The sequence below is a fragment of the Xenopus tropicalis genome, chromosome 2 (assembly GCF_000004195.4).
Source record: "Xenopus tropicalis strain Nigerian chromosome 2, UCB_Xtro_10.0, whole genome shotgun sequence".
Classification (NCBI taxonomy): domain Eukaryota; kingdom Metazoa; phylum Chordata; class Amphibia; order Anura; family Pipidae; genus Xenopus; species Xenopus tropicalis.
Window position 1 is genome coordinate 165,757,178 of NC_030678.2, and position 24,155 is coordinate 165,781,332.

Sequence of the window (24,155 nt, forward strand, 5' to 3'; positions counted from 1 at the left end):
TATCAGTAAACTACCAGCATTGACTAATTTTGTAACCATGACAAGTAGCTCTGGATAACATCTGGAGCAAAGCACTTACCCTCAGGCGCAGGCTTCCTTGCCTCATGGAGTTCTGCATGGATTGTATGTATTTCATTAGGCAGAGATCCCGATTCCACAGTGTCGCTCTGCGTCTCCACATCACTTTTGGCGCTCCACTGATCCTGCTGGCTTCGTATTTTATTCAACAGTCTCTTAAAAACAATTCTCGATTGTGGCTCGCGGCTTTTGTCTATAACAAGAACAATGACAAGTGTACAGATGATATTTGTAGGGATAATGGCAGCAGATGAAAATCAAGGTTTGTATCAACAATGGCAGCAGCATGCTTGTGAATATGATATTCAAAGTTAATAAGGGTGCAATAAACAAACCATGGATAACCTGTAAAATGTAACATTTATTTGTGCTGCATTTAGTAATATCTTTAGTTATAAACAGTGCTTAGTCATATCACATACCTCAATGCAAATTCTGTATTTTCATAAATAGTAGAACTTATAAAACTTATAAAGAGTATCATGGTCTATATAAAAAGCCTTGTGCCTATGGAACGCCTCTGTGATTTCTAATATCTTTATAATTTACAGTAGGGGGTACATTATCCCTTATAATACATGAGTGATACTCAGCCTGTACCCTTGTGCCTTTATATGGTCACTGAACCCCTCCCTCAGTGACTTTTAATATCCTTATCATTTACAGTAGAGGCTACTTTACCCTACATACACTGCATTATTTTAAGGTAAGAATTGTTAGAAGAATTTCTAAATTTTGTTGCGAGTTAATTTTCTCATGTTCTCAATTAAACATCTCTAGGGCCAAAAGGTGACAAGAACCATTTTATCCAATGGCAATAATATCCATTCTATTCTGAAACCCAATCTTGTGGGCAACCCCTCTTTACCTCTTGTATTGGTTGTTTTTGTATGTTTTCATGTATGTTTAATGTATACACCAAATTGTTTTACAACACTGCTGAATAATAATAAGTCAAGCAGTTGGATTAGTGAATCCATTGGATAAAAACTTATGGGAACCTAGTGCAAGCTGAAGAACCGTTGCAAAAAATAAATAAATAAATATCAAGGAATAAAAGAACGGGTCCACAATATTTCTCATTCAAGAGTTCAAACAATAAACAGAGAAAGTTTCTCTGATTTCGATAAATCTTCTCCTAGAACTGAAGTTTAATTTTAGTGAAAAATACCTAGAAAATGCCTAAAAACATCATAATACGGATTATGATCTGGTCTTTATATAGCTCTCGTATATTCTGCAGCACTGTACAGAGATTATCTCTCATTCCCATCAGTCCCTGCCCCAGTGGAGCTTACAATCACACAGACTACAATCAATGTGTGGGAAGAAACTAGAGCACCCAGAGGAAACCCTCGCAAACATGGGGAGAACAAACAAACTCCTGGCCGACAGCGCCCTGGCTGCAATCAAACTCAAATCCCCAGTGCTACAACAGTAAACAATTGGCAGTTTTGTAGAGAAATGATTTATATTGCCATCGCACTGACACCCACCATCCGTTTTCTCAATGTGACTTGGTTCCTCAACAGCATCAGTTTGTGGCTGGGTTTCACACACGGGCTCTGGATCCACAGACAGGTCCAGGTCATCATCAAAACTTTCAGCAGATGGAACTGGTAAGGGCTGTGGCTTGAGGTGCAAAACCATGTCCCCTCTAACCCCTGACAAAAAATAAATAGTTTGTTAAAATGAATTTGTACACACATCAACATAAAAATAAAAGCTGTACCGATGAGGCAAGTCAGGAGCTACTGGTGATTGGTAACAGAGTTATCAGGCCCCACAGCAAAGTCATTTGTAAATTAGTCCCCAAACACCCTTAAATAAGCTCTCTCACTTCTTTCTCCAGTGTACATGTCTTCAAAAGCAACCTCCAGTTCCCTCTGCCACTCCTCCTGTATCTCTTCTCGCCTATAGGCCGGTTCAAATAGCTGCTGAGGCATCTGGGCGACAACCTGCCTCCTCTGAGCCAAATCCTCTTGCTGCATCTGTTCCAGTTCTTTCAGCAGTTTGTCCCGGTCCTGAAATAAGAATGCACAAATCTGTAAATGGCTGCTATGGAAAACACTATTTGGCTGCTCATATTCTCTGCATTATTGGTTCTGACTCCTTAAAAGATGAAAAGAGAAAGCCTAACTAAAAAAGCAGGGTAGAATGTGTGTTTTGGGCTTCAACCCAAGCCGACTACAGGCCTTTAGCAGGGACGATCTGTGCCTCCAAAGATGTCCCCAGTAGCCCCCCCATCTTCTTTTCCGCCGATTCACTAAACATTACTCACTTACCTGAGCTTGGGAACCCACTCACACTATACTGTATATATAGAGTATAAATGTCACACTATCCTGTATATAAAGAATATAAATGTCACACTATCCTGTATATATAGAATATAAATGTCACACTATCCTGTATATATAGAATATAAGTGTCACACTATCCTGTATATATAGAATAAGGAGATTTTGTGATACTCACCGTTAAATCCTTTTCTCTCAGGAAGTCTGTGGGACACAGGGACCATGGGGTATAGTAGGTACCAGCAGGAGGCAGGACACTAGAATAGGAAGAAGAGGCCTAACCCCTCCTCCCTGCTGCTATACCCCCTTGCACTTCCTGCCTTCACCAGTTTTGTCAACAAGAACCAACAAGGTAACGAGTAACTAGTAACTATATACATGTAGGCAGAGAGAAGTTCAGATGTTTTCCGCTTCCAGGGGGGGAAGCCCTGTGTCCCACAGACTTCCTGAGAGAAAAGGATTTAACGGTGAGTATCACAAAATCTCCTTTTCTCTAGCAGTCGTCTGTGGGACACAGGGACCATGGGGACATACCAAAGCTGTCCCAGTAATTCAGGGTGGGAGAAGCGGTCTGATATGCTAAGTATTAATTGACTGCCGCTTGTAGAACTTTTCTACCAAAGTGCGCGTCTGATGCTGCGAATACCTCAAATTGGTAGAATTTTGTGAATGAATGGATGGAGGACCAAGTAGCGGCCCTGCAAACCTGTTCAGCTGAGGCTCTGTTCCTGAAGGCCCAGGAGGTGCCTATGCCCCTGGTGGAGTGCGCCGTGATTTGTGTGGGGGGAGATCTCCCACGGGCGATGTAGGCTCTTCGTATGGTTTCCCGTATCCAGCGAGATATGGTGGTCTTAGATGCCTGGTGACCTTTTCGTTGTCCTGAATGAAGGATAAATAGAGAGGTCGTCGCTCTTATGTCCTGGGTACGGTGCAAGTAGAATTTTAGGGCCCTCACCGGGTCCAGGGAGTGTAAGGCCACCTCTTTGGGAGAGGCTGGATGAGGACAGAACGAGGGAATGGTGATGTCCTGATTTATGTGGAAGGACGAAACAACCTTGGGAACAAAGGATGGGAGGGTTCGTAGAACTGCTCGATCCGCGTGGAATATGAGAAATGGATGCTGATTGGAGAGAGCGCTAATTTCCGACACTCTGCGAGCTGAAGCGATGGCCAGAAGGAAAACTGTCTTCCAGGTCAACCAGGCTAGTGGAATGGTGGCTAGTGGCTCGAATGGAGAAACTTGCAGTGCTGATAGTACTAGGTTGAGATCCCATGGCGGCAGCGGTTCTCGGAAGGGGGGACAAATGTGAGATACCCCTTGGATGAATGTGGCAACGTCGGGAAGGATGGCTAACCGTTGTTGGAAAAGGACGGAAAGAGCAGAGATTTGAGATTTTAAGGAACTCAGTGAGAGGCCCTTGTCCAGGCCTGACTGCAGAAAGGATAGTAGTCGGGGGACTGATAGGTCCTGGAAGGAATTTCCTGTCTGATTGCACCAGTCACTGTACGTTTTCCATACACGATGGTAGGTCTTGGATGAAACGGGCTTTCTGGCCGCCATCAGGGTGCGTATGACATCTTGGGAAAAACCTTTTCGGGCAAGGACTAGCGACTCAATCGCCACGCCGTCAAATTCAGGAAGGTTGGATCGGGGTGTAGGATTGGCCCTTGGGTGAGAAGATCGGGAGTGAGAGGTAGAGGCCACGGATCTGCTCTGCTGAGGGCCACCAGCTCGGTGAACCAGGCTCTTCGGGGCCAATGTGGAGCTATCAGTATGACTGTGCATCTTTCGGATCTGATCTTTCGGAGGACTCTTGGAAGCAGAGGGAGAGGTGGGAAGACGTAGGCCAGGTCGAAGTCCCACGTGGCCGTCAGGGCATCCGCTGCTAATGCTAGAGGGTCTCGACATCTGGACATGAAGTGTGTCACCTTCCGGTTCTGACGAGAGGCCATGAGGTCTACTTCGGGGAGACCCCATCGGTCCACGATGTCTAGGAAGATCTTGGGATTCAGGGCCCATTCCCCTGGATCGATTCTTTGACGGCTGAGATAGTCTGCCTGCCAGTTCTCGAGTCCCGGAATGTAGATTGCTGTTAGCCGGACGTCCCTTGCTTCTGCCCATGTTAGGATGCGACTGACCTCTTTGAGGGCTTGTCGACTTCTTGTGCCCCCCTGGTGGTTCAGGTATGCAACCGTGGTTGCGTTGTCCGATTGGATCTTGATGTCGCGCCCTGTGAGTCGGTTCTGCCAATGGTATAGGGCTAGGCGTACTGCTCTGATTTCCAAAATATTGATTGGAAGTTGAGCTTCTGCTGCTGTCCAGGTTCCCTGAGCTGAGAGCTGTCCCAGTACTGCGCCCCAGCCCTGGAGGCTGGCGTCCGTGGTTAGAATAATCCACTGTGGTTCCTGTAGGGAGCGTCCCTTCTCCAGGTGAGTCGGGTTGAGCCACCAAGACAGGGCCACTCTTGTTCTGGGTAACAGTTTGATTGGCTGGGAAAGGGAGCTGCGGTTCCATTGATCCAGAATGTTCCACTGTAGAGTCCTTAGGTGGAACTGGGCAAAGGGAACTGCTTCTATAGAGGACACCAGAGACCCCAGCACTTGCATGGCAAACCGAATGGAGGGCTGAGGAGTATGGATGAGCTGGCGAACTAGGCTCTGGATTCTGCCAATCTTTTCCGGCGGGAGGTAGACCTTCTGCCGTGCTGTGTCGAAGAGCATGCCTAGGAAGGGCATGCGTTGGGCTGGCGTTAGCCGGGATTTTGTTATATTGATCTTCCATCCCAGGGTGATCAGGGTGTCCATGACCAGGGAGAGCTGGGATGTGGCTGCTGGACGAGAGGGAGCTTTGAGTAGTAAATCGTCCAGGTAGGGAGTGATGGAGACTCCCTTGGATCTCAGCGAGGCTGCGGCTGCCGACATGATTTTGGTGAAAATCCGGGGGGCCGAGGTGAGGCCGAAGGGAAGGGCGGTGAACTGGAAGTGTTTGTTTTTGACCGCAAAGCGCAAAAACTTCCAATGGGGAGGGAAAATGGGCACATGCAGGTAAGCATCTTTGATGTCCAGGGCCACCAGGAATTCGTTGGGGTTCATGGCTGCGATCACTGACCGTAAGGATTCCATCTTGAATCGTGAGGCACGAATGAAGGCGTTTAGATGCTTTAAGTCCAGGACGGGTCGAAAGGATCCGTCCTTTTTTGGGACAATGAATAGGTTGGAATAGAAGCCTCGAAACTTGTCGCCGGGTGGGACCGGAACAATAACTTTTTCCTCCAACAGGTCCTGGATGATAGAAAGGAAGGCATCTTGCTTGTGTGGATCTGGAGAAAGTCGAGACATGAAGAAACGATTCGGTGGTCTGGACACGAATTCGAGACGATAACCTGAGGTGATTATGTCGTGTACCCACGTGTCTGTGGTGAGGCGAAGCCACTCGTCCCGGAAAAGGCGAAGCCTGCCTCCGACCGGTGTGTGATCCTCTGGTGGAACGTAGTCATGCTGTGGAGGACTTATCGGAGGGTTTGGCTTGAGGCTTCTTGTTTTGCCATGAGTACTTGGGACGGCCTTGGAATCTAGGCTTGCTCGAATTCTGGGATTGGTAATCCCTAGAGGGTGGTGCCTTAGATGGCCTTGTACGAAAGAAGCGTCCTCGACGAAAGGAGGTACGGTTCCTTGGTTGCGGAAGTAGGGTGCTCTTTCCCCCAGTAGCCTGACTGATAATTTTGTCCAGATCTGGGCCAAACAGGAGTTTACCCTTGAATGGAATGGTGGTAAGCGATTTCTTGGACGAGAGGTCGGCCGACCACAGTTTGAGCCACAGGGAACGGCGTGCCGCCACCGATAGTGCCGATGTTCGACTGATGGCTTGGACCGCATCGAGGGATGCTTCGCAGAGGTAATCGTTGGCATCCTTGATTTGGGATGCCAGGGTTGCCAGTTCTTGTCTAGGGGCGCCGGAGTTTATGCCGTCGATTAACGAGGAAGACCAGGATTGGATGGCTCTTGCTACCCACGCCGAGGCTAAGACAGGTCTCAGGCTTTCCCCGGACGCTGTGTATGCGGCTCTAAGGAACCCTTCCGTCTTTTTGTCCATGGAGTCCTTGAAGGAGGAGGAGTCGGGGACCGGAAGGGCAGTGTTCTTAGAGAGGCGTGAGACAGGTGCATCCACAGAAGGTGGAGTGGACCACTTGTGAAGAGATTCCTGAGGAAACGGATATGAGCGCTGAAACCGCCTATTGGCTTGGAAACGCTTCTCTGGGTGATCCCACTCTGACTGGATGATACTATCCAACTGTTCGTGAGTGGGAAATGTGGATAGGAGCTTCTTCTGGCGCTTGAATAGGGATTGCGCCGAACTCTGAGCCTCTGGCGCCTTGAGGTCAAGGCAGGATATGACTGCTGCAATGAGGGAGTCTACCGCTTCCGATGGGGTTTTAGACGTTTCCTCAGTTTCGGCAAGGTCATCTTCGTCTGAAATTTCCCCTTCGCTTAGGGATTGTTCATCCCAATTGGCTGAGGGCTGAGGTGAATCAGAGTCGCTGTATTCTTCAGTGTGCGGCGGCACGTGACGTTTAAGGGATTTGGTTCGGGGATCTGGGTCCTCCCGATCCAACTTGTCCAACAGTTTGTCCAGGCATGCTGCCGATTTGGGAATGCCTGTAGAAAGAGAGACAGCCCATGGTGGAGGTTCCTGATTGGAGACCGTTGCCTGTGGCTGTATCGCGTGTGTATCCGCGGAAGGAGGCCCATCCCTTGGTTCCTCGGTCTGGACCGGAGGCGTAGGTTCCTGGGCCTGGGAAGTAGTCTCAGCTGGAATCTTGGAACAGGAGGAGCATAGGGGGTCCTTCCTGCCTGACGGGAGGCGTTTGCAGCACCTGGCGCAAGCAAGATACTTTACTTTGGATGCGCTAGAGGCCCCCCTGGAAAAGGGACCGTCTGAATTGCCCTCTGCCATGATTAGGAGCGATAGAATGGAGAAAACACGGCAGGAAAAACAAACAAGCAGAAAGCAGTGCCAATACAGTGCCAATACAATATCAGTATAGTGGCAGTATGGTGCAGAGTGTAAGTAGGCCAAAACACGGAGTTAGTACAGTGTCAGTACAGAAACAACCGTATCAGTGTAGTGCCAGAGCAGTGCTAGTACAGGTCAGTTTAGTACAGAGCAGGTATGTTGCCAGTGTAATGCATCAATGAAAAAAAGTAAAACTTTTTTTTTTTTTTTTTTAATATATATATATATATGCCTTTAACAGAAAAACAAGGGGAGGGAATCCCCCTTGTGGCCTGCGTGCCTGTCCACCCCACCCGGTAAGCCTAGTCTCCCATATGCCAGTGCCTGTTTCCTGGAGGAACAAAAAAGGGGTACCGGTCCCTGTGAGCCCGTGCTGCCTGGGGAGCCTGAGTCAGGAAGAGAAGGAGCCAGCAATCAGGATGGAGAGCGGTGGTCAGGATGGAGAGCGGTGAGCTGAGTGATCCGGTGCTGCCTGTAAGGCGCGCGAAAGGAAGGCGCGAAGAAGAGACTTCGGCAGGGGCGCGTGACGTCATCCGGCTGTGCAGAAGGTGGAACGCAGACGGTGGAACGCAACGGTGGAACGCAAACGGTGGAACGCAGGCGGTGGAACGCAGGCGGATCGGAAGGCCCAGGGGAGCCGGAGAAGTAGCAGAGGTTATAGAAAATAACGGTGGCAGGCTGGCAGAGTTAGGTAAGGCTGGAGAACGCAGCAGGGCTGACAGTATGGCTGGGAGGCACAGATAGAACCGGGGGAAGGAGTAAGGCAGGCAAGCATAGGCAGCGCTGTTAGCTATGCAGGCTTACTGGCACTAGGAGAGCTGGGCAGCTTCTGCACTCTGTAGTCAGAGGCAGGGAATCTGCAAGGCCGGTAGCAAGAGCTTACGTGAAGGGGGCCCCAGCGTCCTGTTTTCCCACGTAGGGGGAAGCCTGGATAGAGGGGCTCCTGTTGGAGACCTCTAGGACAACCCCTGTTGCCAGATTGTATCTGGCCGATGAAATAAGGACTGTGAGTAGTAGGTGATCCTGTCTCCTTGTGGGACACTAGAAAAAAACTGGTGAAGGCAGGAAGTGCAAGGGGGTATAGCAGCAGGGAGGAGGGGTTAGGCCTCTTCTTCCTATTCTAGTGTCCTGCCTCCTGCTGGTACCTACTATACCCCATGGTCCCTGTGTCCCACAGACGACTGCTAGAGAAATAAATGTCACACTATACTGTATATATAGAATATAAGTGTCACACTATCCTGTATATATAGAATATAAATGTAATTCATTCAAAATCACATTACATGACAGATCTGAGACCAGGGCAATTGCATCAGAATTGAATAATCATCCCTGTAGCATCAGCTTATGGACAGACAAACCTAATTTTTCCTATAGTCAATTTAATAGTGGCATTTCTAGCCATATTCGTTTGTAGGGTTTAGTTCTTCTTTAAAACAATGCAAATAACAGGCCCGGAGGAGAACGGACTTCAGTCATACGGTTGCAAAAATTGAGAAGCAAAGAACAATGGTTTTAAATGAATGTAGGCGAAGAATTTGCTTAGCGTTGCATTTTCTTTCATTCTACAGACACAAAAAGTGCCCCCTTTTTAAAGCAGTGATGAATTAAATAAAAGGTATAATATGCAGTATTTTGTTCTATCATGGCCCTTTGCAGAAGCGAACTTCACGCTACTTACTTGGGTTAAAAGAACCTTTTTCAAGGCATGGGATCCCCGTAAGTGAGCCTTCTCCATCCTTTCCCTCCTTTCTCTCTCTTCCTCTTTCTGTAAGGCATCCAAACGCTTTGCTTCCTCTTCAGCGGCAACCCGAGCATCTGGCTAGTGGGCAAACAGTATAAGTACAATATACATATAGCGAAAATGTTCACAGAAAGAGACAAATGGAAGGTGTGAAAATGATTGGTTTTGGTTACATTTATACACAGCAGATGAGGTTAAAACAGGAAACAACCATCAAGTTCAACCTTCTCTAACTGTAGATATGCCATAAAGAAAAGCCAGATCCTTATAACTATGCCTCGCTTAGAAAAGGGCACCTATCCACTGATCAGATATAAATACAGCTGCTTTATTTGTAAATCTCTATGTTCTCTATGTGCGCTGCAGAAGCTCTCGAGTTTGTTTCATAACACGGAAAATCAGGTTGTCCGACGTGTGAAAACCATACGGCTTTTTAACAACAATTTAAACAGTGGCAAACAAATATAATACTTTACCTGTTCCGTATCCGTCTCTCGGTCTACGTATGGTTCAGGCAGATGATAATGAGATACAGAGAAGCCATCAACATTGCACAGCTTCACGGTTGGGAACCTTCGCAAAACCTCAATATTCTGACAGCAATAAAAAGAAAAAATCAGTGTAAATATTGTGAGGTATACACTTTCACTCTTGATGATCATTGTAAGGGTTTACCTCTAGAGGGTCTGGGGGTGGGGGAGGAAGGCTTGCTATCTTTGCAGCACGCTCCTTCTCAGTAATAAGCGCTTTCCTGCGGGCTTTCAAAAGCCTAAAGTGAAGAAAAGAAATTATAAATACAGACTGGATACACAGAATTTAGAAAATATAAATATTAATAAACATAGAAAATAAGGAACGGATTGTTTCACTTGCAAAGAAAAATCCCAAACATATATATAGGTATTTATGAGAGAATGGACAATTGAGTTCCCCTTTAAGGAATATTGGGAGGATTGTTTTTATTATATATCTCATATTTGGTTTGAGGGAACAAGCAGAAGTGCTTAGTTCGTTCTACTTCTCTGTATACAATATTGAGGCCAGTGCTGCAGCACTCTTTCCCCCTACATGTAATAAAAGGCCCTAAGTTTGCCCAATAGCAGTAACCCATAGCAACCAATAAGCTGTTTGCTTTAACAGGTGACTAGTAAATCCTACCTGCTGATTGGTTGTTATGGGTTACTTCTCCTGGGTAAACAGTGCCTTTTCTTACATAGCTCCCATAGTGTAGCAAAGATGGCTGAGCGATGACCAATGGGATACAAAACATGGCACATAGCAAAGTAATTGTGGACAAGGCCAGTCTGCCTAAAACTGAAATCAGGTCTTCTCTATGGTACCAGTGTATTGGAGGAAATTGGATATTTCACCATTTTTTTGTGGCGCATAAAATACCGCAGAACAACGCAATCCATCCAGTATGCTCACTGGGGAGGCAGACAAACCAGTTTTCTGGGCTTAAGTTACTGATGGAGGAAGTGTTTGACACCTCTGCACTGTTCCATAAAGCAGTGTTTATCTTCTAATATGATCAAAAGGAATTATAAAAACATTGAACATAAACTGTATAAGTGCTTAGAAGAGCACTCTGAATACATTTTTAGTTGTATTGGATGGTATATGTCAGAGATATATATATATATATATATATATATATATATATATATATAGCAATGGATATTTAATGATGCAGCCAGTCACAATATAATGTTTTCACTAATACAAATTATATGCACATCAGACTCACCAGGTTTGCTCTCTCAATTGTTTTTCTTTGTGCTGCTTTAATTCCCTGAGAGCTTCTCTGTGCCGCTTCTCTGCTTTCTGTCTATTGGCTGCCGCTTGCCTCTCAACGGCTTGAAGGTCCGGTTCCTTTAGTATAGAAGTGCCATTACTAGTATTATTCAGTGTGTATTAAGGCCCAATCTCTCTTTTGCAGGGGCACAAGACTTCAAAGCCTCAAGGCTCTGGTCATGGGATCACTAACTATATACAGGTATGGGACCCGTTATCCCGAATGCTCGGGACCAGGGGTTTTCTGGATAAGGGGTCTTTCCGTAATTCGGATCTCCTACCTTAAGTCTATTCAGAAAATTATTTAAACAGTAATTAAACCCAATAGGATTGTTCTGCCCCCAATAAGAGGTAATTATATCTTAGTTGGGATCAAGTACAGGCACTGTTTTATTATTACAGAGAAAAGGGAATCATTTAACCATTAAATAAACCCAATAGGGCTGTTCTGCCCCCAATAAGGGGTAATTATATCTTAGTTGGGATCAAGTACAGGTACTGTTTTATTATTACAGAGAAAAGGGAATCATTTAACCATTAAATAAACCCAATAGGGATGTTCTGCCCCCAATAAGGATTAAATTAAATATTACTTAATTCGGAACTTTCTGGATAATGGGTTGTTGGATAAGGGTTCCGATACCTGTACTTGGATTATATCTATGTAGAGACATTGAGGTTCTGTCATTTGAATCTCAATGCAATACAATAGGGCTTGCTCTAGCAACAAAGAACAGTATGACCTTAGAGAAGGACGCATTTCCCAAACTTACATTTTCCTTGGCTTGCCTGTGCCCCTCTCCAATCGCACTTAGACTGGACACATAAAGCTTCTCCAGGGCTCGGAGCTTCTCAGCCTGCGATGCCTGCCACTCCAAGCGCAGCTCCTCTGCCAAATTCTGAAGCTCCTGTTCCCTCCTTTCTTTAACATTGTGACGGATTTGCAGGGCAATGAACTTCTCCTGTTCTCTAACCTATCCAAAAACATACATGTTTGGGTTTGTTTGTTTTAAATTCACCACAAGAACCTTAAAGGGGAACTCCACCCAAAGACAACTTAAGCTTTTTGAAAAGATCATCATGTATAGCAACTTTGCCTTATACATTAAAAATATGCAGCCTTTTCATAATGTTTAATGTAATAATATGGTCTGGAACAGTTCCCTAAGCCCCGCCCCCTGTTCCCCTGCTGATTGGCTGACTACTTTGTGACTCAAATATGTAACAGTAGTCGCCTGTCCTCAGCCTGCCTCCTCCCAATCCCACAATTCCCTGCTGCACACGTGATGTCAATAAGGAAAGGAACACCCCAGTGCAATGCATTGTGGGTTATGTAGTTCCTGCATGCCGTCTGTAAGCTGTGGAGAAGTTGTTACAATTTGTAACATCAATGGTTTAGTCCCTCCTCCCCTGCCAGGATTTCAAATGATGCAGAAAGAGAAGAAGAACTGTTTTGCAGCTGGATTTCAGCATATAAAATGGTATTTATTCATACTGTTTGAAGGAACAGATTACAGGGATAGGGATATTAGGGGTTTCTGTGCTGTGTGGGGCTCCTTAACAAATTTAGGTTGAGAAGTCAGAGTCCCCCTTTAAGAACTAGTCCAGGCCTGTAGGAAAAGGTACGGTTACCTGTTGTAAGCGGAGTTTGCGCCTTCTTTCACGTTCCTGCTTTAGCAGCAAGGCTTCTTCATTGGGGCTAAGTCTTATGACGCCGGTATTTGCAACTTTGCGTTTCATCTTCACATTAGTTAATATTTATAGGCTGTGCTGCAAATATTAATAGAGGAAGAGAGTAAGTTATATCACCTTATGAGCCATTCCTATATACAGAATTTAAAGTGGTAAGTCAAATAGGACCATTAATGCGAGATGTCAGCAACCAGGCAGTGGTCTGAATGAGGACCAGTAAATATAGTAGAGGGCATGAATAATAAAAAATAAACAATAATAATAAGGAAAAAAAAATTTTGTGCCGGGGTCTGTAACCCCAGTTTGGAAACGGGTAAAAGAAGGCAGCAAATAATTTAAAAAAAAAGACAAATTGAAAAGTTAAGAATAAGCCAATCTACAACATCATAAACAGAATCAACCGTTTAAACTACCTATATACACACACAACAGAAAGAATAAATGCCGTTCTGCAGAAACGTGAAGCAAGGCCAGTAAAGGTGGCCACACACGTGGCGATCTGACTCGCACGAAACATCGTCAGATCCGCCACTAACCTTCAGGGCTGAAACGGCAGATAAGGAGGTAGAAACAATAGGATTTCTACCTCCTTCTGCCGATTCAGCGCTGAAGGCAGATTTTGCTCAGACGCCTTCTATGGCGCCCGATCAAAATCTTTTAACCCGCCCGATCGGCGAGTCGTCCGATATCAGCAGCTTCCTGCGATACCAGTCAACTCGCCAACTTGCCATACACACACCGAATATCGTACGAAACGAGGTTTCCTACGATATTATCGGTGCGTGTATGGCCAGCTTAACCCTTGGTGTACGAATTATTCACTCAGTAGTGCCACCCAGTCGGGCCCAGTCCCCCCAGTAGCCCTCAGTCAACCCCCAGTAGCCCTCAGTCAACCCCCAGTAGCCCTCAGTCAACCCCCAGTAGCCCTCAGTCAACCCCCAGTAGCCCTCAGTCAACCCCCAGTAGCCCTCAGTCAACCCCCAGTAGCCCTCAGTCAACCCCCAGTAGCCCTCAGTCAACCCCCAGTAGCCCTCAGTCAACCCCCAGTAGCCCTCAGTCAACCCCAGTAGCCCTCAGTCAACCCCCAGTAGCCCTCAGTCAACCCCCAGTAGCCCTCAGTCCCCCCCCCCAGTAGCCCTCAGTCCCCCCCCCAGTAGCCCTCAGTCCCCCCCCCCAGTAGCCCTCAGTCCCCCCCCCCAGTAGCCCTCAGTCCCCCCCCCCAGTAGCCCTCAGTCCCCCCCCCAGTAGCCCTCAGTCCCTAGTGTGCATGTACAGAGACTTGCAGTTCAGCCACACCATAAGATGTTATTTGGGGGCAAATGGTGTCTAATACAAGTGCCATATGAGTGCTGACAGCCCCCCATGCCATAGGGCTATTAAACAAGGGCTCATACATTTTGTTCTGTAAGGGCCCTGCCCCATAACACAGGCCAGTTACTGAGGGTACCATGTGATATCGGGGCTCCCCGGGGAAATGGCTAGTGCATAACAGCCCACTACCTATGAACCCTGATGTTGCTGGATAAACAGATGCGCCCCAGGAGACCCTTGGCATTTGTACCCAACTGCAGAACAGGAACATTACCGCTTTGTAGCAACCGCTGCCCCTTTCCCGTATCCGCGTTACCTGAAGTGAAACAGCTGCACCAGTGCCGCACTCCAGCACAACCAATCACAGCCTCCAGGGAATACATTCTACTGGTTTCCTTTCTAACATCGCGTCATTTCCGGCCTTTAAACGCCGCGCCAGTACTGTGTAGTTCCGCGGGGTTCTATCGACACCATAGAGACGAGAAAAATCCTAGACCGGCCGCAACCAATTTGCGCCTGCGCATTCGCTGACACGCACAGCTGCATTCTGGGAAGTGTAGTTTGAACTAAACTAATGAGGTGACGAGCTTAGCTGTGCCTTGTGTTTAATTTGATCAATTTCTTGAAATAATTGTATACTCTCTGTTGATAATGGAGAGGCATGCAGGGCAGTGTTAGGCCAGTAATTTCATTAAAGCATTATAGTAGATAGTTTGTATATACAAAGAGTAAGATCATGTGGTAATAGACTCAGCTGGAAGCAGTAGGGCCCACCAGAAAACATGAAACTTTAGGCCCACTCTCCCCTTCTCTGTTCAATCACTTTCTTTAGTCTCTTAATTATTTTTACACACTTTTTTTTCTCATATAGAATTGAGTAATGGCCATGGTATACCTGGGCCCACCGGGAGTTTTCCTGGTATCCTGGTGGGCCAGTCCGACACTGGCTGGAAGCAGGTCCCTGCTCCTTAGAGTTTAAGTGGGTGGTTAACACAAGGCCGCCATCAGGGGGGCACAGCGGGGACAGCTGTCCCGGGCAATTTTTACTTTTAAAGGGGGCCCGGCGGTGCTACAGTTTTCTTAGTCACTCAATAAAATCCGGGCCCTGTCATTGGTTATCTGGATGGTTGTGCCCCGTGTGCAGGGCCACCATCAGAAATCACGGGGCCCCTCACAAAAAAAAATTCTGGGGCCCCCTCCCACTAGTACAAAGGACTCACAGATATGAGACATTGGTAGCCAGCAGGGCCCCCCTAATACATGGAAGCCAGCAGTGCCCCCCCCAGTACATTGGTAGCCAGCAGGGCCCCCCTAATACATGGTAGCCAGCAGGGCCCCCCTAATACATGGTAGCCAGTAGTGCCCCGCCAGTAGTGCCCCCCCCAGTACATTGGTAGCCAGCTGTGCCCCCCTTCCCCCAGTACATTGGTAGCCAGCTGTGCCCCCCTTCCCCCAGTACATTGGTAGCCAGCTGTGCCCCCCTTCCCCCAGTACATTGGTAGCCAGCGTCTTGTGCGGCGGCTCCTCCTTGGCAGCGGTTCCTCCTTGGCGGCGGTTCCTCCTTGGTGGCGGCGGCGGCTTCGCGCTTCTCCGGCGAGGCCTTCCCTGTATGACACCTCGGCGCTTCTGAGCGCCGGCAGAAGACAGGCCCTTTTATAAGTTTGCGCCCCGTGCGTACTGACGTGATGTACGCACGGGGCGCGACCAATAGGATCCTCCGCTGACCACCAATGACAGGGGGCCCGGAATCGATTTAAGGGGGCCCGAGCTACTAAGAAAACTTTAGCACGGCCGGGCCCCCTTTTAAAGTTAAAATCGCCCGGGCCCGGGACGGCTGTACCCCCTGTGCCCCCCTGATGGCGGCCCTGCCCGTGTGTACATGTGACGTCAGTACGCACGGTGCGCAACCTTATAAAAGGGCCTGTGTCCATTCACGTGGGGATGTAAGTGCAGAGGCGTCGCCTGTGAAGGATCGGAAGATGCCGCTCGCTGAAGATAAACTGCTGCAGGTCGCCAATGTGTTAGGGGGGGCTGTGGGGCACACTGACCACTAATGTATATGGGGGCACTTCTGCTGGGCATCAATGTATATGGGGGCACTGCTGCTGGGCATCAATGTATTATAGGGGCACTGCTGCTGGGCACCAATGTATTAGGGGGGCACTGCTCTTGGCACCAATGTATTAGGGGGGCCCTGGCTACCAATGTTTGTGTGTCCTTTGTACTGATGGGAGGGGTCACTTGTTGTGAGGGGCCCCGTGATTTCTGATGGCAGCTCTGGGTTAACACAAAGGCACAAAAGGAGGGCAAAAGCAGATAGGATTAGCCATTTGCCCATAAGTGCTAGCTCTTCACAAGATAGTGTTCCATACCTCCCAACATTTTGAAAATGTAAAGATGGACAAAAAGAGATGCCGCACGCAGTGCAGCAATTTTTTTGACCACGCCCATTTTTGTGAACACCCCCCCAAAATACCACTCCCATTTGACTAAATTTGGCAGGTTTGAACACATTTCTGGGGGTTTGGGGGTCCTGTTTTATATGTTATTACAGTTTTGCTGAAAAAGGTAAAATTGCCCTTTATGCTGTGAGTCTCAGTTCCCCCAAGAGACCTGTTAAGCTTATAAATTACAACTGTATCTCAGTGCAGGGGGGCTTTTTACCTTTCTGGGCTCTCTGCCAAAAGCCCACTTATTTAATTAAAAGTGAGAAACAATGTATCTAAGTGCAGGTGACGCTCATTAAGATTTCTGGGCTCTCTGCCAAAAGCTACTTTTGATTAAATTTGTATCTTTTTTAGCTTCAGTGCAGGAGATCAAAGGAAAATGAGGGACTTTTCAGTAAGAATTCGGGACTGTGGGTTGAGCTGTCAAAAGAGGGACTGTCCCGCAAAAATCGGGACAGTTGGGAGGTATGGATTAGGTATCTGGAAGGAGGTCCCTGCTCCTTAGAGGTTACAGCTATGGAGTTATTCAGAAATAAAATGCCATAGGGAAGGCAGAGCTCTCAGCTCCCCCATTTAATCAGGAGTTAACTGATTTTGGTGACCCCCCCCCTTTGATGTCCCACCGTCCTGCAGCATTATCCTGATATGTAAGCATTTTCCCGATTTTTTAGGAAAGGTCTTAGAAAAAATTCAATGACATAGTACGGAGAAAATGCGCAGGAAAATTGCTCAAGTGGTCATGGTCGCGGGTAATTTTGGGGTCTGGGGAAGTCGTGCTAGGTGCGTGGGGTAGTCCTGGCCACAAAGAGCACGTCAGAGTGGCTAAAAGTAAGTGCAGGGAGACAAGTGAAGAGATGTAGTGAGGAGAAGGGGAGTGAAGGGCTTTGACCATCAGCAGAAGGATTTGGCAAGCTGTACATCTACAGTCCTCACTTGCAATTGCTTATCATTCAACCAATGAGAACTAAAGAGCAAAGCAGTCTGTTAAGTGAGCAATATCTGGGAAACATAATAAATAAACAGATACAACATCATTGCATTTCTGTGAGCAGCCACTTGCTATATTCTGATATTCTGTATATGTAAGGTTACTAAATAGGTGTGACCTTATTTAGCTATTTTGGAAGTGGATCTTGGGCCATCTGAAAAAGGACACATTTTTTTGCAAACTAAAACACAAAAGAACAAAACGAATTTCAAATCCGTGCACACTTTTGGGTACAGTACCTTTAGTAGTGACATCTTATCATGGCAAGAATGCGGCCCTGAATGAGCGGATTATGGGGCAATACCAAACGAGATGAATATAATCTGCATTAACAAGGTTACATCTGGGGCCTAACAGGGATTCCCACTTCCCTGTATATCTGTCCAATGTGACAGGAATGACTGAGAGCCTGGCTTAGTAACCAATGTTCAATGACCAAAACTCCTGGAGTTGTCAAAAGTCACTGCAGTGGGACCAATTGCAATTTTATTTCACAATCACCAAATTTTTTTTACCCACGATGCAGCATTTTTTCCCATGTTTCCATGGTTTATTTGGCAAGATAAGATGTTACTCATGTGACTGTGGCCAATGCGTCACAATTGATGCAGTCGCACTTACACTTCCATATGCATTGGATGCAATAGCGCTGAAAATTTTCTAAGTTCAGTCGCTGTTCTTTTCAGCATTTGGCATCGAAGTGACGTGTGTGAGGGATTTTTAAGCCTCCCTGGCTGATATCTGGTGAATCCCTCATTAGGCTGATGCCACACCAGGCGTAGGGCTGATTTTTTCGGCAAGCGGAAAAACGCTTGACGAAAATTCAGCCCTATGCCTGCTACTTGTGCCTGCACCCGAATGAATGAGATACGCTCGGGTGCAGGCACACGTAGCCGATATACGCATGAAAACGCGTGAGAATGCAAAGTCTCAGCCCTACGCCTGGTGTGGCATCAGCCTTAGATATCACAAAGTAACTATAACTGGTGGCCCTTACCCCGTGTAACTCAATTGGCACACCAGATCTGAGCATGTGGGAGGCTCCGGCAGGCCCCAAGGTGGTGTAGGCCCGGGTGCAACCCCCGGTAATTGCGCCACTGGCAGATATGGAATGGGCTTGAAGTTATTTTGGCCTCATACATGGTCCAATAATCTGGCAAGAAGAGTGGCTGATTTGGCAGGCAACAATGGCCACCTTTACTATTTACTATTATTATGACTGTGAATTTACTGTGGCAGTGGTTATCTTCATATTATGTCTCTTAAAGTGGCCATACATGCTAAGGTCGCCAAGTGAGCGGATCTTCTCCCGATATCCCCTGGGGCCAAGGGATCGAATTAGAACGATGGGTATAGGCTTCTGTCGGTTCGGGGACTGCATCAATGAGCCTAATTTTTAAACCTGCCCGATCGATTTTAGGTTAGTGCCCATACATGGGCAGATAAGCTGGCAAATCGGTCTAATGGACCCATATCGGCAGCTAGAATCGGCCGTGAATGGCCACCTTTATTCTGTATTTTTAACTCTATATGTTTCTTGCAGTCTGTATTCCCCCCTGTCTGTGATATTAATGTAATAAACAGAAACCATATACACGTAGTGCTATAAAGAGATATGTGCATGCATGAGTGTGAGCCCTGGATTAAAGAGTAGAGAACAGATTAGCGTTGCTACAGTAGAGGGAGACAAAGATCATTTCTTTATCAAAGTCAGAATGGCTAAGGCTGTACCTGCCATTAGATAGGATTCTACCAATCTCAGTAAGCAGATCTCTGACAAGTGAATAGAAATAATTATGGTCTCAGATAGCACATCATCCAGCAGGCGGAATGATGCAGTTGAATCAGACATGAATACAAACTGTTAAGAGAATTTTTTTTACAAGATTTGTGTAATTTGTAGTAAAAAGGATTATGTACATGATACACTGTCAACATTATGTAACTAATTTAGTGTATTTTATATCACTGGTCCCCTCACAAAAAAATGAAATTCTGCCTATAAAAGCAGCGGGATAATACAACCATCTGATTCTGTCACTAGTACAAATTACAAACAAACATCATGCAGAATGTAAATGAAAGGCTGAGGATATGTACTAGCATGGCAAGCAGCAGTGGGTATAATAACCTCTGGCTATGGAATAGTAGGGAGAGATGGTGCCTATAGTAGCAGTGGGGGGATAATAGCCTCTGGGAAGGGATTGGGGCTGTGGGATAGCAGGTATAGTAGGGAGAGATGGTGCCTATAGTAGCAGTGGGATAATAGCCTCTGGGAAGGGACTGGGGCTGTGGGATAGCAGGTATAGCAGGGAGAGATGGTGCCTATAGTAGCAGTGGGGGATAATAGCCTCTGGGAAGGGACTGGGCTGTGGGATAGCAGGTATAGTAGGGAGAGATGGTGCCTATAGTAGCAGTGGGGGGATAATAGCCTCTGGGAAGGGACTGGGGCTGTGGGATAGCAGGTATAGTAGGGAGAGATGGTGCCTATAGTAGCAGTGGGGGGGATAATAGCCTCTGGGAAGGGACTATGGCTGTGGGATAGCAGGTATAGTAGGGAGTGATGGTGCCTATAGTAGCAGTGGGGGGATAATAGCCTCTGGGAAGGGACTGGGGCTGTGGGATAGCAGGTATAGTAGGGAGAGATGGTGCCTATAGTAGCAGTGGGGGGATTATAGCCTCTGGGAAGGGACTGGGGCTGTGGTATAGCAGGTATAGTAGGGAGAGATGGTGCCTATAGTAGCAGTGGGGGGATAATAGCCTCTGGGAAGGGACTGGGGCTGTGGTATAGCAGGTATAGTAGGGAGAGATGGTGCCTATAGTAGCAGTGGGGGGATAATAGCCTCTGGGAAGGGACTGTGGCTGTGGGATAGCAGGTATAGTAGGGAGAGATGGTGCCTATAGTAGCAGTGGGGGGATAATAGCCTCTGGGAAGGGACTATGGCTGTGGGATAGCAGGTATAGTAGGGAGAGATGGTGCCTATAGTAGCAGTGGGGGGATAATAGCCTCTGGGAAGGGACTGGGGCTGTGGGATAGCAGGTATAGTAGGGAGAGATGGTGCCTATAGTAAGCAGTGGGGGGATAATAGCCTCTGGGAAGGGACTGTGGCTGTGGGATAACAGGTATAGTAGGGATAGATGGTGCCTATAGTAGCAGTGGGGGGATAATAGCCTCTGGGAAGGGACTATGGCTGTGGGATAGCAGGTATAGTAGGGAGAGATGGTGCCTATAGTAGCAGTGGGGGGATAATAGCCTCTGGGAAGGGACTGGGGCTGTGGGATAGCAGGTATAGTAGGGAGAGATGGTGCCTATAGTAGCAGTGGGGGGATAATAGCCTCTGGGAAGGGACTGGGGCTGTGGGATAACAGGTATAGTAGGGATAGATGGTGCCTATAGTAGCAGTGGGGGGATAATAGCCTCTGGGAAGGGACTGGGGCTGTGGGATAGCAGGTATAGTAGGGAGAGATGGTGCCTATAGTAGCAGTGGGGGGATAATAGCCTCTGGGAAGGGACTGGGGCTGTGGGATAGCAGGTATAGTAGGGAGAGATGGTGCCTATAGTAGCAGTGGGGGGATAATAGCCTTTGGGAAGGGACTGTGGCTGTGGGATAACAGGTATAGTAGGGAGAGATGGTGCCTATAGTAGCAGTGGGGGGATAATAGCCTTTGGGAAGGGACTGTGGCTGTGGGATAGCAGGTATAGTAGGGAGAGATGGTGCCTATAGTAGCAGTGGGGGGATAATAGCCTTTGGGAAGGGACTGTGGCTGTGGGATAACAGGTATAGTGTAACAAATCTAGAAGGAAAGGTTGATGACATTACATTCTATATCATCTTTTGGAACCTGTAGAGAAGGCATATGCGTCTGTTTAGTCCAACTGATTGGGGAGGTGTATATATCTACAATCCTGCAATATCACCATAAGAAGAAGTGCAGCCCTCACACAGTTCGGGTAGGGGGAATAGAGGTTACGTTATTACATTTTTGGCAGTAGAATATGATAAAAGACAGCAAAGATCTTTTTCTGACATCATTATATTCTAGCGGTGTTTTTGATGAATTCAATGTGCCGGCGCCGTTGGTAGGGAGATAGCATTACTCACTGTATCTGGGAACGTGTTTTCACAAACAAACAGCTCGTTCCAAGTTGAGGGAAATGAGTGTGATTAGGAGATCACATGCTGAAATATTATTCTAAGCAGCATTTATACAGGGATTACAAATAGGAGGCAAATAAGCAGCACCAGTTCAACTCCTGTTGGTCTCACTGGATACCAATTTGCCTCCCATTAAGAACCAAACACACTAAATCCTTAAGTGTCAGTCCCCCAGCCTATGGGGCATCTATTAGCCTCCTACTCTGCTTATTAGTAAGAAGCTTCTCCCTTGTGATATTGTTTGATTGAGCATGTTTGCAGTACATGGATTATTATTCTTTTGGTCTTCTTGATATTAGCAGCTTTACACTGCTACTGTCATGATTTTATATAAGGAGCTCCGCCTACTGTCCTGTCCAACTGGCCGGCTAGACACAATGCCAGAAGCTTAAGTTACAGATGCAGGAAGCATCTCTTTTTGTTTCTCTGCTCAGATCTATTGCTCAACATGAAAGGAGCACTATAAATATAGCAACCCACAGCAATCAGCTGTTTGCTTTTAAACAGTTTAATAGTAAATGCTACCTGCTACCTATTTATTATATAAATGTCTATTGAGGCTCTCAATTTTATCATCAGTTCTTCTTTCCTAACTGCTGCCTGGTTGCTAGGTTTCTCAAGCCCTAGTCCCTAAAATAAATATTTTTGAGGCACTGGCCTCTTTCCAGTTGCCAGGAATTCCAAGAAATTAAGAATTGTGTTTAGTCTGACCCCCTTAGTATAGTGGCGTAACTACATATACAGCAGATCACGTGATCATGGGGGGGCCTGGGCAACAGGGGGGCCTAAACTGCGGGGACTGCTTTATAGTAGTCCCCCCTTCCCGGCGCCTCTTCTGCCTTAAAGGGGTAATGATATTCTGAGACAATTTGCAACTGGGTTTCATTTTCTATATTTTTTTTGTGTTTTTTTCAGTTATTTAGCTTCTTTTTCAGTAACTTCCTAGTTTGGCATTTCAGCAGCAGGTTGCTAGGGTCTTGTTTACCTTAGCAACCAGGCAGTGTTTTGAATGAGACCTGGAATGTGAACAATCGAAAGATAATTAATAAAATGTAACCATGAAATTGTAGCCTCACAGAGCAATAGTTTTTTGGCTGCGGAGGTCAGTGACCCCCATTTGAAAGCTGGAAAGATGTAAAAGAGGAAGGCACATAATTTAAAAAAAACTATAAAAAAGTAAATAATGAAGACAAATTGCAAAGTTGCTAGGAACAAGTACATTCTAAAAACAGATGGGCTGGGAGGGGGATGGGAGAAAAGGGACTGTTCACGCTGGCTCTCTATATATATTTTTTCCGGGGGGTTCCCACGCTTTCAAGGCACCCTGCTGCCTTAGGGGCCCATTTATCAAAGTCCGAATTTCGGACATTAAAAAGTACGATTTAAAAAATTCAGATTAAATCCGATAATTTCTGATGTACGTTAGAAGCACAAAAATTTTACATTGTGGTCATACGAAAATATTGTGGTACGATCCGAAAGTTACAAAATTTTCATATCCCGAACGATCGTAAATGGCGCAAAAACCTTTCTGACCAAGGAAAGTCTCCCATAGGGCTCAATGGCACTCTGCAGCTCCAACCCGGCCCGAGGAAAGTCTCCCATAGGGCTCAATGGCACTCTGCAGCTCCAACCTGGCCCGAGGAAAGCCTCCCATAGGGCTCAATGGCACTCTGCAGCTCCAACCCGGCCCAAGGAAAGTCTCCCATAGGGCTCAATGGCACTCTGCAGCTCCAACCCGGCCCAAGGAAAGTTTCCCATAGGGCTCAATGGCACTCTGCAGCTCCCAACCCGGCCCAAGGAAAGTCTCCCATAGGGCTCAATGGCACTCTGCAGCTCCAACCCGGCCCAAGGAAAGTCTCCATAGGGCTCAATGGCACTCTGCAGCTCCAACCCGGCCCAAGGAAAGTCTCCCATAGGGCTCAATGGCACTCTGCAGCTCCAACCTGGCCCAAGGAAAGTCTCCCATAGGGCTCAATGGCACTCTGCAGCTCCAACCCGGCCCAAGGAAAGTCTCCCATAGGGCTCAATGGCACTCTGCAGCTCCAACCCGGCCCAAGGAAAGTCTCCCATAGGGCTCAATGGCACTCTGCAGCTCCAACCTGGCCCAAGGAAAGTCTCCCATAGGGCTCAATGGCACTCTGCAGCTCCAACCCGGCCCAAGGAAAGTCTCCCATAGGGCTCAATGGCACTCTGCAGCTCCAACCCGGCCCAAGGAAAGTCTCCCATAGGGCTCAATGGCACTCTGCAGCTCCAACCCGGCCCAAGGAAAGTCTCCCATAGGGCTCAATGGCACTCTGCAGCTCCAACCCGGCCCAAGGAAAGTCTCCCATAGGGCTTCAATGGCACTCTGCAGCTCCAACCCGGCCCAAGGAAAGTCTCCCATAGGGCTCAATGGCACTCTGCAGCTCCAACCCGGCCCAAGGAAAGTCTCCCATAGGGCTCAATGGCACTCTGCAGCTCCAACCCGGCCCAAGGAAAGTCTCCCATAGGGCTCAATGGCACTCTGCAGCTCCAACCCGGCCCAAGGAAAGTCTCCCATAGGGCTCAATGGCACTCTGCAGCTCCAACCCGGCCCAAGGAAAGTCTCCCATAGGGCTCAATGGCACTCTGCAGCTCCAACCCGG

At 47.2% G+C, this 24,155-nt stretch overlaps 1 protein-coding gene across 6 annotated transcripts in view; it reads right to left on the minus strand.

The window, feature by feature from the left end:
• Nucleotides 1–24,155, minus strand: part of cep295 (centrosomal protein 295) — a 48,057-nt gene that overhangs the window by 19,087 nt on the left and 4,815 nt on the right. For 2 of the 6 annotated variants that reach the window (XM_031895778.1, XM_031895779.1), the window contains exons 1-10: nucleotides 14,253–14,361; nucleotides 12,566–12,703; nucleotides 11,707–11,907; nucleotides 10,887–11,011; nucleotides 9,815–9,908; nucleotides 9,616–9,732; nucleotides 9,077–9,217; nucleotides 1,919–2,102; nucleotides 1,575–1,742; nucleotides 80–271 (exon numbers count right to left, since the gene is read on the minus strand). In XM_031895778.1, the coding sequence (XP_031751638.1) occupies nucleotides 80–271; nucleotides 1,575–1,742; nucleotides 1,919–2,102; nucleotides 9,077–9,217; nucleotides 9,616–9,732; nucleotides 9,815–9,908; nucleotides 10,887–11,011; nucleotides 11,707–11,907; nucleotides 12,566–12,673 (1,330 nt within the window). In that variant the 5' untranslated portion in view covers nucleotides 12,674–12,703; nucleotides 14,253–14,361. 6 annotated transcript variants of the gene reach the window in all.